This window comes from Phaethon aethereus (assembly GCF_964289735.1).
Source record: "Phaethon aethereus genome assembly, chromosome: 2".
Taxonomy (NCBI): domain Eukaryota; kingdom Metazoa; phylum Chordata; class Aves; order Phaethontiformes; family Phaethontidae; genus Phaethon; species Phaethon aethereus.
Genome location: NC_138582.1, coordinates 115,901,309 through 115,916,265, shown reverse-complemented (window position 1 = coordinate 115,916,265; position 14,957 = coordinate 115,901,309). Strand labels below are relative to the sequence as shown.

Genomic DNA, 14,957 nt, shown 5'->3' with positions numbered 1-14,957 from the left:
TGCTAGGAAAATATAGATGTTCCTAAATATTTGCAGCTTCCATGCATCAGCACACACAATAGAGTAGATTCATGGAGAACTTTCTTTCTGCACAAAATAAATGGACAATCTTCAGCTGAGTGATGGTCAAGCACAGAGAAGCTCCCTTGGTGCTTGTGGACAGACATTAGCTGGCGGTCAGAATCTGGAACAGGAGAAGCAGCTAGGAGACGTGCTAAGCTGGGGTTCAGACCTTTTACCGCTCTGGCCACAACTAGGGTTGAGAGCAAGAATTTAGATAGTGCACCTGTTATGCCTTGTTCCTTTGGAAAAAGAGGTATTAAATTAAGATTAGATTCTCTAATACAACATATAAACGAACTTCAGTGTTACAAAACTTCAAAAGCACCACAGATAAAACAGCTTCTCTGGATCAAAGGTTTATTTTTAATGACACAGCACTGGAAAACATAAGTTACAGATGACTTTTTGATATAGGATACATCATATATCTTATTTTAAAAGGATCTGTGAAGGTATGCTGCATAAATACATATAGTGAAAATATATTGTTTATTTCTTCTCAGAGATTAGTTCTCTTTTTTTTATTTTATTTATTCAGCCAATTAAATAAAAAAGTATAGATTAGCATCATAACAGCTTCCCCTCCAGACTATCTCATTGTAACTACTGCAGCTGGAAAGGGAGACCGAGCCATGCCTTCTCAAAGGTTTAGCAGCTTTGAACATGATGTTATTCATCATCTCAGAATGAAAATTTCACATTACAAACACAGATACTGTATCATGTTTTGGCAATGGAGCAGCTAGTTTTGCTTTGGAACAAAACCGTTTCCTGTAATGCCAGACAGTGAGAGAGCAATGCATGTACTGATGATACTACACAGTCAAAGAACTACGATGAAGTTGTGAAAATGCATATATATCTATATGCACTTATATATACACATGTAAGTTCTTGTGTGTATATATATTATGCATGTCCAAAAATAACATTGAAAAACATTGCGGAAGTTAATTATTTTTTTAAACACATGAAACTTATAATAGTTTGACCTCATTACTACAGGATAATTAATTAAATCTTCTGCAGTGCAACTCAATACAATACACTTAGTGCAGAGAAGTTAAGGTTTTGGTATTGAGGAGGCTAATTTCAGATTTCATGGGAAAGGACCAAATACAGGATCACCATAGCTCTGACAAAGCACAAACAAACCTGTTGCCACGTACATGTGAACAAATAAGGACATATCTTTTTTATTTGATTTTTTTTTTTCATGTACTGCTTCAGAAATTGCTAGCTTAACTGTTTGCATTCATGCTCACTTTGATATGTTTCAACAAGCTTTGTCTGGCACCAGTCTGTAAACCATTAACAGCTTAAACCACAAAAAGGTGGGCTCCTGTGTTTCAAAGAGGTTAAAAACCTATTGACTGAGCTTTGTACCACATTCGACTGCCTGAGCGAAGAACTACTCCAGATGGCGTGTGAAGTTCTCTGGGAAAAGTCCTTTATAACTATTTGCATCTCTGTACTGAAGCCACTCGGATTCCTTAATGCCTGTCAACCAGCCAGCCTCCTGCAAGGAAAAAGACAAGAGTCTCTTAAACTTCAGGTCTCCCCCCTTCCTTGCTACAAGCTTTAGACCTGAAGACATTTCAGAGCCACATGGCTGAAAGATTTGGTGCTTTGGTTAAAAAGCAGCCTCTGATTTTGCACAGACTGTTTTCTTTGTTTCTAGACCACAATTTTGTGAGACGGAGTGACTGTGAGCATACTGCACGGCCTTTAGCCCATCTAATCCCTAGTTGAACTCAAAACTGGACAATCAGTCTTCCAGGTCATCCAGTATTATACCAGATCTGCATTTGTGCAGATCTCTGTTGAAACTTTTTCAAAGTTACCACAATAATATTGGTGTACTTGTGCATTAAGAGCATAGAGGTGGGTCAGAAACATTACACAATACCATAGATGGGGGAAAAAATTAAATCTGAATTTTTTTTCATAAGAGTTTTTTTCTGTCGTTCATGTATTGTCAGTCAGAAGAAATAACAGTTCTCGCATGCTCTGGAGTTACTATCTCTAGAACCCCAAACTTAGTTGATATTCAGCTGTTTTTCCAAAAATTCCTGGAAATCTAAACCAGAATTTGACATGCAAAATTGCAAACCAAACCCGTAGCCCAAGCAATCAAAGGAAAGATTTCTTATTGGAAAGTGCTTGGTTCTCCTAAGTGTTATGAATTCTATTCTATTCTATTCTGGAATAAAATCAGTTCAGTATTTTTTTAAAATGATCAACCTGTTCTTAGCTCACTAACTCTGTGCTTTGTTCCTGTTAAGAACAGGAGCCAGAACAAAGCCATAATGAACAGGGAATTTCTAATGCTGCCATATTATTATTGCACAGAGAGTACACAAGCAGATAGAGTAATATCATAGAATCATAGAATAGTTTGGGTTGGAAGGGACCTTTAAAGGCCATCTAGTCCAACCCCCTGCAATGAGCAGGGACATCTTCCACTAGATCAGGTTGCTCACAGCCCCATCCAACCTGACCTTCAATGTTACCAGAGATGGGGCATCTACCACCTCTCTGGGAAACTTGTGCCAGTGCCTCACCACACTCATTGTCAAAAATTTTTTCCTTATATCTAGTCTAAATCTGCCCTCTTTAAGTTTAAAACCATTACCCCTTGTCCTACCGCTACAGGCCCTGCTAAAAAGTCTGTCTCCATCTTTCTTATAATACTTTCTTTAAGTACTGGAAGGCTGCAATACGGTCTCACCAAAGCCTTCTCTGGTCCAGGTTGAACAACCCCGACTCTCTCAGCCTCTCTCCATAGGAGAGGTGTTCCAGCCCTCTGATCATTTTTGTGGCCCTCCTCTGGACCCACTGCAACAGGTCCATGTCTTCCCTGTGCTGAGGGCTCCAGAGCTGGACACAGTACAGATATAAATAGGTCTTCATGTACAACACCGAGTCATGATTGCTCAGTGGCTGCGTGTGGTGGTGTACTGGTTCTCTGCCCCAAAATAAGCATCACTAAAGCAGATACGTCTTATGTAGGGCATTGGCTGGGTACATGTAACTGGGGGCATGTTTTTGACTTGTGTGGAATATCTGAGAGAAAGGAGAGAGAACTACAGCTTTCCAGCACAGGCAAAGTAGATTGTACAAAGGAATTAACAGTTTTACTGGCTAATAACTTCCACTCAAGACTAAGGAAAAAAATTGAAGCCCCTGCGTGGGACTGGATTGCTTCGAACGGGGAACATAGGCTGATGCTACCAGCTACATTAGAATTACGGATTTTGAAGAAGAATAAAGAATAACAAAGATAAAAAGACTCTATAAAATCAACAAAGTACCTGGCAAAAACCAAAAAAGATTAAGCTTTATGGTGATGTTAAACATGAAGGGTAAATATGTAATGAGTAATAAAGATATGACCAGAATGGTTTCAGAAATATGAATACATAAAGGTTTATTTTCTCCATCATTGCACACAATTTACTCCAATTAATGCTAATGGAATTTCGATGCACAACACAAGAGAAGAATATACTTCATTGATTCGCCAAGTTAAGATTAAGCATATTTAATACATAACATCCTAAGAAAAACAGACTGAAGACAGAGAGCAGATTTTGCTATCCTTACAGCAGTGTCCTATTTTGCAAATACTGATAATGTAATCACTTTACCTGTGAGGTAAAATGCAGCATAATTTGAGTAAGGATAACAGAAACTATCCCTATAAAAACAGCAAAGTGCCCTGTTGAAAGAAAAATCATTTAGTCTGAAAAAATAAACAAAAAACCAAAACGTAAAAACCAATTACTTGTCTCTTGTATTAAAAGGAAGCTCAGCTGAGATGATGAACGCTGGTTATTACTTACCTTTCGACAGCATCAACCATTGAAATAATTTCAAATACAGTCTGCAGCACTCATATGTGCTTGGGGTGTTAGATTTAGACCTATTTTAAGAAATACTCTTCATTCACAGCAGTGTTCTTAGCTACCTCACTAAGCAGGATCCAGTCCCGCACCTCCAACCCCCAAATCAATGGGAGACTTTTCACCAACACCACTGGCACTAACAGATGCCCATGAAGCAGCTGGCGCTAACAGCGTACAGTACGGTCTCCTCTTTTTAAAGCAGTGGTCAAAAAATCAATTCAGTTGACTGCAATTCAATTTAACACATGGAATAAAATTCTTTAAAAATTAATCTGAACTGCATTGTTAAAACAAAATTAGATGTCTTAAATGAAGTTAAACTGTTGTTTAATTCAGGTTCAGGCTTCCAGAGGGCAGAGTTACTTTGAGAGACATGCAGCACACGTAGCAGCACCACCATACATTTTGGCGGTAGGACACCACAATTTGTGTGTAGTCTCAGTGCTCTCTGCAGGTGAATTTGTTTTATTTCTCCAAATGCACATATAAAATCTCTGAACTCCAAATGCACATATAAAATCTCTGAACATCTAGGGACCACGTAATCAGTTCTGCTGCAATGTTAAGACAAGATGATATAGAGTAACAAAATGCACAATTTGTAATTCATCTTCCATATTAAATCTTTGTGTGCATGTGTGCCTGTGTAAAATCCACTACAAAGTAGCATTAAAAAAACCCCTAGAAAATATGCTGAGGTCAGATCCTGTTAGCACATATCCAGGACTTTAGCTGTAGCCAGCTGTGCCATTAATCTCACATGAAACCAAGTACAAATGCAAAATTGGAATCTTCATATCTTCTAACAGTAATGACATTTTGAACACACATTTCCCACTAATCTGTGAGAAATAAAATGAAACAAAGAAAAACATCAACAAAAGAAAGAACCACATGCTTTTACCTGATCAGCTGTGGTCTCAGAAGGAATTACTAGTACAATATCTCCACGTTTTAAATTAAGCTCATCACTGTTAGCTGCCTCGAAATCGTGTAGAACTTCAACCTGAAGAAAACAACACCAAACATATAGTCATGACCTAAATGGAGGTTATTTTCTCAACGAAATTCTTTATTAAATCTTTATTGAAAAAAAGAATAATATGCCTTCTTTCTGCAAACATATGGCTATACATTCAAATCGTTAATGTTGACATTGATTTACATCAAAGTTTTCTGTTTATATCCTTGGAAGCAGGGACAGTTTAAGAAAGTCTTCCTGAAACTACTGAAGGGAACCTAAGATCCTTTTCCAAGGTCACAGGATCTCAAGGACAGACAATAGTGCAACACCCCACAAGTCCTGCCTCTCGGACAAGTCCTGCCAACCCTTATTTCTTTCATGTAAGGAATTTGCTTTCATTCCCCACTATCATTACGAGATCTGAGAGAGGTATGGCAGGGTTTTGCAAATAAACTTGGGAATGACTCCCAGGAACTGATATTTCAGACTCTCACTCATTCTCTTTTTGTGGCCACTGGATATTATTCTTGCAGTAAATATCCATGTACCAATTTCAATAGGTGATCAAAGAGGCAAGTAATAGTAACCCTACTTTATCGTTACCCTGGAAAGAGCTCCCATTTACTAGCAGATGGGCATGCCAAAAATATCTCCCTTTCAAAAGGGCAATTATTAAAACATTGGCAGGACCAGCATGCTGTTGTGAACAGACCATTTTAACTAAATGGTTCTAACTCCTTAAGAGATATGCTATTCTAATTTTGTCAAAGCACAGCCAGTTGCATAGTAACTGCAATTATGAAAGAAAATGGCATCAAGAACCAGATGGCAGTCATATATTCTGCTTGTCCTTATTTATGTCTGACCCAAGAGAGTGTGATGAAAAACAAAAGATGAACTATGTCAGGGTATCTGAGTCAGAGTTTCATGATGCTGTTCACCCTCACCTTAATGTTACTCTGAAAGTTTGCTGAGAATATTGAGCAATGAGAATAGACTCAGAAGAATAAGAAGAATGGCATACTTATGGAGTGCTGTGGGACTAATTAGTCTAAACTATGCAAATTATAATAGCAAGCATGTAAAGTTCATCCATCCTCAAGGAGCTTTTTTGCTGCTCAGTGATTCTGAAGTGAGAAGCATTATCAAAGAACCTTGTGAACCAGGAAACCCTATGGGTCTTGCCAGCCAAGGAGAGAATTTCTCTTACGCCTCATTAAACTTTTCTGTTTGATTATCCTAACAGTTTATAACTATAATATTACTTAAGTCACAGAATGACATTTTAGCTTCATTACCGTGAATTGTAGAAGTCCCATGGGCTTCAATAGAACCAGAACTTCCACTATAGATTTTCAGATTTTCATTTTTTAATATTCATAGAATCATAGAATGGTTTGGGTTGGAAGGGACCTTAAAGATCAAATATATTGTTAGTATATCAGATATACTGTTAGCATGTATCATACAATAATGCTGACTAAATCTGTGGCGGTGGAGTTTTACTCAATATATTCATTGTCAGTAGGAATTGGGCGAGATGAAAAGGTTCTTGTAATTCAGTGAGTCTTACAGCTACCTAAGGATATGCACAGCAACAATGGTGTGCAGAAAACGTATCTTCTCAGACTTCATGTATGAAGCAGTAACACAATGCTAAGGTTGTGTTTCTGTGTATTTGTGTGTGCATGTGTCTGGCTGTTAAACTAAGCATCCTTTGGCCTCAAGAAATCATCATGCTGCCTGTGCAGACAGACACATCCACAGAAGCTAGATCGGAAGGATGTCTAAAAGAAGAATGAAGAAGCAGACCTTAAAGAGAAAGCCGGGCGGCATTGCAGAAGCTGCGTCTCCTGCTGAAACAGGCTGATCTTGAGGTGGTGCAGCCTGCATTTCTTCAGTGGGTTTTTGCTCACTTTCAGCTTGGGAAATTTCACTGGGAGAAGCGTCAGTGCCCTGAGTGCCCATCTCTGCTGCGGCATCTTTGGACTCATTCATGACGCCATCGTGTTCTTCTCCCTCCCCCTCGTTGTTTGATGCGGGCTCTATTACTACTGAAGGGATGCTGCTGACCTTTTCCTGGGAAACAAACAAACAAACCACAAAGCACAGCAAGAGTATTTAGTACTTTATTTCAAGTAGGAAAACACAATTGTTCATTTATGGCATAGGGCTAATATGGGAATGGGGATTTCCTTCTCCACAGTGGATTCTTACATTAAGACTGAAAACAGTATTTATGCAACAATGTAATGGAGTAATCCCTCCCTGTTTTCACTGTTCCCATTATTGCACCTATGTCTACTTTCTATATTACCAGAAATTATTGCAGTAAATAACAAAAATGCTCTGCAGGTAGTTTGAGTTTCATTTTCCACGTCCGTGGAAATTAACAGACCTTTCTCCTCATTCCCCCCGCTCTTAATTTTGGGTAAGTTTGGGTAAAGCCACACATGCCATGTTTCCTTGGGAATTCAAGTCAGCAGGATAATAGTGATATAAAATTGATGAAAGAAGGAAATTCACCTATTTCTTTGACTGACTGAGGGGATTTCTCCTGATTTACAGATCATCGTATTTTGGTGCACAGAAGAAATACCTGCAATGACAGTAGGTGGCAACTGGCTGCCCAGTTGCCGTGTCTCCTCTAGTAGCTGTTCCCCAGCTCCTCAGAGGTCACAGAAGACAAGGCAGCAGGCCAGTTACAGATACATTGCTTGACCACTGTGATTCACTTAAAGCAAAGTAATGCTATTGACAGGACATGGTGCCAGGAGCCAAGAAAAATCCATTACTTTCTCTGCCTAGTTCTCCAGAAAGCCCTGTTAGGTTACGTGATAAAGCTCGTCCCCACAGAGAAGCACAGGGAGACAACAGCGGGAGGGGGAGCCCAAACAATACCCTTCCCATTCTGCTCTCATGCCCATCACAGGAGCCATCAGCCCATCAAGTTCCATCCCCCCAAGCCTAAGGGAGCACAGGGGCGCAGACAGGCACAACCCAAATTAAGGACTCGGAAGAAGGGACACAAGTGACACCCTGTGTGGGCTCCACCCAAGGAGAGCCTCAGCCTTGCTTGGACCTGGGGGCACAGAGCTGCAGCAGCCTTGCCTCTCTCGGGCTTCTGGATCTGTCCCAATTCCCCTAACACATTCTCCCATGCACCAACATGAGTCACCTGAGACACATCAGCCTCCTTCTCTTCTCCCTGAGGTTTGCCACCTTCAGCAACACCCTCCTGCTCAGTGGTAGCAGCACCGTCACCAGCTCCTGCCGCCACAGCCACACCATCTTCTGCTGCCACAGCCACCTCGGTGGCAGGTACCACCTACAAACAGGAGGGAGAGACCTTTCAGGATATGAGTTCTGGATATCTGCTAGAGAGATCATGGACCTCCCTGGGTGTTGCCAACCTGTGGCCTTAGTTATATTGGGGTTTCTCCTGCTCTGTGGAGGAGAGCAGCGCTGGGCGCTGCTGTCTTGCCCTGACAGACCGTGCGGGTAAGCTTGCATGGTGGAGATGATTAACAGGTGGGAGAGAGACATTTATGAAACCTCACTACGCACATTTAGCAGAGTCCTCAGGTGTTACTGGTGGAGTAACAGATTGCCAAGGCTCTAGTATTTTTCCTTCTTTTGTTTTCAAGCTGTATTGTGGAATAGTCACCACAGATTTCTGCTGAGGAGGAGGAGCTTGCAAGCTGTCCAGGGGTCCACAGGACCCTGCTAGTGGATTAGGTTCTTGGGAAGAGGCTTCAAGCCTTCTCCAGCTACTATCACCTACCTCTAGACCTGGGCTGGCTTCAAAAATATTGCCTTAATTACACACTCCTTTCTAATAGAGAGACTTGCAAATTGGGCTATATCAGCAGAAGCAAATATATACTACCACTGGATAAAGATCAGAAATCTTCAGATTCCATCAGATAACAGAAAAAAATCCCGAACTTAAAGATCTATAGATAGGTCAGTATAAAAAAAGAAACATACATAAAAGCCCATTCAGCCTGGCCATGACTGAACCATTTGTGATCAGTCCATGTTGAAAAGTTAACACATGTTTTGTTCCAGTTCTTGACAGTTGGATAGAAAAGTACCTGCCTATAGATCAGTGTTGAACCCTTCATCCAGCATAGACTGTTGTTGTAATTCATGTATCACCCTAACATTTGTACTGGTATATACTGGTATATGCTCACAGTAGAATATTGGATATATATTTATATACTTATTGGATTAATCTTAAGGGTTGGAGTGTGGAAGGTAAATGTCAAAGCTTATTCTGTTAATCCAATTAACTTCAACATGGAATTTTTAATGTATGGCAGCACAAGGATAAAGTAAAAATACTGAACAAAAATTGTTTTCTAGGTACCAATGTCAAGCTACAGTTAACAGAAATACCTGTGATCTCCAGTTAACGGCCTGATGCTCATTGTTTCCTTAGTTTGATCTTTCCTCCATGGACGAGGCTAACTCAGCTGCCTGAACTCAATTTGAACTACTTCCAATTGTTCATGGGCATTCTTCAGGCATCGTTTTTTAGCAATATCTTGTATTCAGCTCTACTCCTGCTCACTGCTATTAATTGATGTGATAAAGAAATTCTTCTGGAGTCCTACAAGGCAGAAAATACTATAGGGTTTTGTAGAAATCACTGGAGAAACCTTAGTTTAAAGTGAAAATGCTGATGATGAAGGAAGTCCTATCATAAAAAGGAAGCAATATCAAAAGACATAGGCAGATGTTGACATCTTCTCCTGTGTCTTGTAAGGCATGCAAGCTTGCCACTCATAGTATTACCAATTTTAGCAGCCTTGACCCAAGAAGATATTAAAATAAATTATGAGTGTAAAAGCCCTGGAAGAGGCTAGTAGGAAAGAGGGGGAACAGAATGTGTATCAGATTGATTTTATACCATACGCTTCTAACAGCATGCTGCAGAAATTGCTCTTGCTGTCTGTTGTGATTAGGATCAACACTTCTTTTCTATTTATTGGATTTGTATAGCTCATTTTATTTCACTAAGGAGGAGAATACTAATTTACATGAAGCAGCTCTCACATGCCCTGCACTGAACGGATGATGCTCTCACAGCCTGTAGTCATGTCTCACTGAATGTATACCACGGCTTACAATTGCATAACCATTTGTTCTTGTGTCTTAGATTACAAAACTAAGGCAAGCTTAAAAAAAGCTTAAAACGCAGGTGAGGTAGCACAGAATGAACCTCACTATTAGTCTAAAATATATTTGATTAATACAGAAAATAAAAAAAAACAACGAGGGAGGCTCATCCCATGGAATTCATACCCAGCTATGGTGAACCACATACTTGCAGATATAGTTATCTGTATTACCTTACTTTATATTGAAAACCAGTCTTACAAACCTCTTTTCCATAGGTCATCAGTAATACTAGACAGTCTAATAGTATTCCAAATTAGCTATCTCTACCAGTATTATTGAAATTTGGACAGTTGTCCCATTATACGAACCACAAAGGGGCCAAAGAAAGGGCCATCCAGTATAATGAGGGCTGTGACAGAAGAACCACTTGACTGTTTCCATTGCAGTAAAAGTGAATGCTTCTTTACCCAGGACGCAGCCGACTGACACGGTTGCACTCTCCTCTAATTACCGTCGCTGTCAGCTCAACATAATGCCGCAGATTCGGCAGCAGCAAGAACGAGGCCAGGGAGAAGGAGGGCTACCAAGCCTGCCGCTTGGGGTCTGCCAGAGGAGCTCCCTGAGCTATGCTGGTTTTCCAGAGCTGAAGATCTGGCCCCATGGCTGGATTTAGAAAGGGACTGGGTAATTTTTATGACAGTTGGTTATAATTGCAGCTAAGCTAGCTACTACAATGTCAAGAGGAACTAATCATCATGCTTTAGGGAATTGCTTGCGAAGCCTTGGAAGACTTTTGGAATAGTACTGAAGAATTTGTTATAGAAGTTACAGTATCAGAGGGACCACCATCCACTGGAGGCCAGATATCAGCTTAGCAAATAGTTCGATCCCTTATGGCAGCTCTTCTGCATACAGTGATACTGCCATTTTACACAGAACACAGGGTCAAACTTCCAGATAAGAGACCTCAACTTTATAAGGACAAGTGGTACTAGAAAAAAGAGGAAAAGATATATTTCAAAGACTTAGCCTTGGTACTCATGGGATAGTGATGAGTTTCTTGCATGTTTCTTCTTGGACCTGCCTTGTTGGGAGTGACAAGCCAACACTAGAGAAGCAACACAACACTCACTTGTACTGTGTCAACACCAAGCTGGGCTTGATCTACCACTCCTGCCCTGTACTTTCTTGCTAGTGTAATTCCACTGATTTCTATGTGGATGTGGCAGTGCTGGTGAGGAGTACGGCACCAGTGAGTCCCAAACCGACTTCCCAGTGGCACTGGGATACCCTGGAGCCACAGAAATATCCTCCACTCTAGAAGAGCCAATGCTGCTTTACAGAGGAGTAACAAACCCAAGCTTGGACAGCTGGGCTTACCATGTTTTGAAACAGAAGTGAATGGAAATGAGTTTACAATCTTTTTGTACACATCATGGTTCCAAAGTGAGTAACGACAAAAAAGGAGGCTGTCAGCACCTCGAGATTAAGTGATTAATGACTAGGAGTTACAATCTCTTTCTCAGTCCCTACTTCTATTCCTGCATTTAATATGTAACCATTCCTCTTCTGCTGCTCTCCATGCACATTTGAACACGTTATAATTTCACTTTAGTATAGAAGGATTCAGGGTAAGTAGTTCTATCACATCTGAAGAAATATAAGCAAAATATAACCATTAGAGCCCACACATGCCCATCTTTAAGTATGTCATTGAGCTTTTCAGTTCCTTTATAATTTGATGCTGGATTTGTGCTTTAGAAGACAAACTTGTAATATTATTATTTTCAAATATCTGTTTTAGTTCAGGGCATATTGTGCTAAGAAAAATAAATGATTAATCAAAGCTTTTTTTTTTCATAAAGATGTTTGCAGGAAGGCTAGGCAAACTAATTTATGGAAAGTGTAAAATCTACTGGGAATCTATGCAGTATATTTCCAAATGTCAACAGAAACCGCATTATAACTCCTCCTACCATGGAGCTGCATTGTTCGCTGCCCTGAGGTATTTATGACTCTATACTGCTACAACGGGCAATTTCTAAGGCAGGTCCTGCACTGAATAAGAGATGCTCTGGTGTTAGAATATATACTGCAGAGACAGATGTATCTGTGCAGTGTTAGAATAGATACTGCAGCTGGGTCACAGTCGCATTGTATCGGCCCGTATATTGATGTGATGCAAATGAAAAATACACGTTTTGCTACAATTCTCTTTGAAGATATTGAAGCACAACCACAGTCTTGAGGCTGTTCACGTGTACCTCGCTCTCTTTCTCAGCAATTCCAGTTGTCTCCTTATCCCCTGCCTCGACTCTGTCCTGTATAAAGAGGAAATATGGTCATCACCTTGCTCATGCTGAGGTAATAGCGGCAGAGAAATTGGAATTAATCAAGCTTAATGGAAGCACGGCATGTATGGGATGCAATGAAATGAATGGCTGGAACTAAATGGAGTTGTATATAGCAAGCAGAATGATTCTTGCTGCCACATGTCATCTGAAATCAAAGTAGTTATGAGCTAAAAAATAAGAAATAAAACCTTTTACATCATCATTATCACACTGTAAGTGCTAAGGCCAATTTTATTTACTTTTGTTATCAGTATTCTCATAATAGCACCAGCTTTGAAGAATTTTTTAGTAAGCAACAACCCACAACACTGCTGACCTTGCAGTTTCCAGCAAGCTCAAATTTCTCCCACCCAAGACTCAAAAACTGTTCCCATTGTAACCTGCTGCTGCCCCAGCAACTCACCAGAGTTTCAAGGTAAACTTTGTAAAACACCGGTTTCTTCCACTCATGTTGGACTGCAACTCATTTAAAGGGGTTGTTCGAAAGAGGTGGGTCACAAAGCTCATAATTTTTTTTCAGAATCACCTCTCTCTAGGTCCTTATTCAGTGGTACATGCAGCAGGTGCCTGACATTTAAAAAGTTAGACATGTGTCAGTGGTTTTCTAAATCTGACGCCCATTTAGATGGTCAAGGGATCAAACGAACTGAACGGTAATGGACTCCCCCAAATAGTACTGCAGATGCCATCTAACACTAGGTCTTTTTTTTTTACAGAAGCTGTAAGACTGCCTAAGTTCAAGATTTTGGAAATCGGAAAAAAAGGCACAATTATTCCCTGAACTCTTCAAAACAGCTGTACCCATGCTGGTTTCCAATTCTACTGTAGCATTTATGGATTTAACCAGTGAGTCAAACCAGTAATATCTCTTCTACTTGAGCTTGAATTCAGTTTTGGCTATAGCTCTATCTAGCTGGCAGGTTTGGGTCAACAAACTGTCAAAATCACTAAAATTCTGGCAAGTTTTGGAACACTTGCAAGTGCTTTTTTTCTGTTCCGTTTTGACTCCCTGTGGACACGGGCTATTTCTAAAGACGTTCTGCTGAGGAAAAGCAAATCAAAGCCCTGTTATGGAAATTCACTTTGCTAATAAATTTTGAGGGTGTTTTACAAACACAGCTAGGTCAGATTTTTCAAAAGAGGTATAAGGGTGAAGACAAGTTATGCAGACCTATATGAGGGCATGGTAGCTCAGACTGTCCTCTTTAGCAATCAGAAATTAGGAGACCTCGACTGCTCAGGCTCCAGCTAACTGCCTTCACACGCCCACAACTGTCACTCCAAAATTTCTACTAATTTCAGTTGAAATGGCTGCATCTTTCTTTTTTTAATAAAAGGATGCTGAGTTATATCCAAACTTCATATCATTCATGTTTTTTCTAATCTAATCTTCTAGTATTGCCTGCAGTCACCTCATAAGCCCCAAACATGTCCAGCTGCTGACAGCAATGTTACCATAGAAACCTCTCCCAGCTTTATCCTGTTAAAATTACAGTGTTATATAACCTTTTTTTTAATGATTAATTCTTCTTTTTTTTTTTAATTTTGAAGCTGCCAAGCCTCTGCCATGGAATCCTCATTTGAGGAGACTGTAGAGGGTCTTAGACAAAAAGACAAAATAGACAAAAACAAATATCAACAGCAAAATACAATTATTTGTTACTCTAGTGATGCATGCATGCACACAGCCACCTACAGAAGTCTCACCCTTTTTTTTTTTTTTTTTTTTTTAAGAAGAGATATACACAAATGTTTCTATTACCTGTAAAAGCTCTATGTCCAACTGGAAGTCGGTAGATAGATGCCTTCCCTACTTTTACTATTACAGAGTGCTGAATTTCTGCCATCAGCTATATTTACAAGTCAATTTGCCTTCAGAAATGAGCATCATCCTGCACTTTATAGGCAGGAACACACCAGCCTCTGCCCTTCTCTTAATAACACCCTGGCAATATTCTCTGGTAAGAATCCCATCAGCCCAGCTTTGGGCCTCTTTGTGAAGAATCTAATATATATATACATATTTTTTTCCCAGGCTAACTGAAAGCACAGTTTTGGTGGGAAAGGGGAAAGTAAAGAGAGCTCCCCTTGCTTCCCAAAGCTAATTTGACTATTACGTACTAGTCAAATTAGCAGCGTTTTGCTTTTGCTTTTTTGATTAGCTGGAAGTTGGGACTTTGTGGATGGTGGGGTTTGAGAAGAGAGGCATGGTAGCATGAACTTTACTATTTTTAGGGCATGAAAGCCTAGTAAAAAGGATGACTGAAATAACATCTGAGTAAAGTAACACCCTGGTTCCATAAACAGAGAAAAGTCCATTCCTGCTGACTTCAACAGAATGACACTATTCTACATGTATATATACACTTAGCTGCATACTCAGAATTTGGACACAGTTGACCACTCTTCTGTACCTAACCATTGTATTGCTCTCCCAAATGACATGCTCCACCATTTGGGCACCATGAATTGTACCTACAGTGGGATTCAACCATAATTAGATACCCTCAAAGCTGAAGGCTGTTTCCTGGCCTCTGC

General features: G+C 40.0%; 1 protein-coding gene across 1 annotated transcript in view; it reads right to left on the bottom strand.

Moving 5' to 3' along the window:
* Positions 1-1,064: 1,064 nt before the first annotated feature.
* Positions 1,065-14,957, bottom strand: part of AMPH (amphiphysin) — a gene marked incomplete at its 5' end in the record, with an annotated part of 128,057 nt that continues 114,164 nt past the window's right edge. Inside the window, 5 exons of the mRNA XM_081996282.1 lie at positions 1,065-1,582; positions 4,876-4,977; positions 6,748-7,014; positions 8,114-8,263; positions 12,330-12,386. Coding sequence (XP_081852408.1) covers positions 1,475-1,582; positions 4,876-4,977; positions 6,748-7,014; positions 8,114-8,263; positions 12,330-12,386 — 684 coding nt within the window. The 3' untranslated portion in view covers positions 1,065-1,474. The remainder of the gene's footprint in view (positions 1,583-4,875; positions 4,978-6,747; positions 7,015-8,113; positions 8,264-12,329; positions 12,387-14,957) is intronic.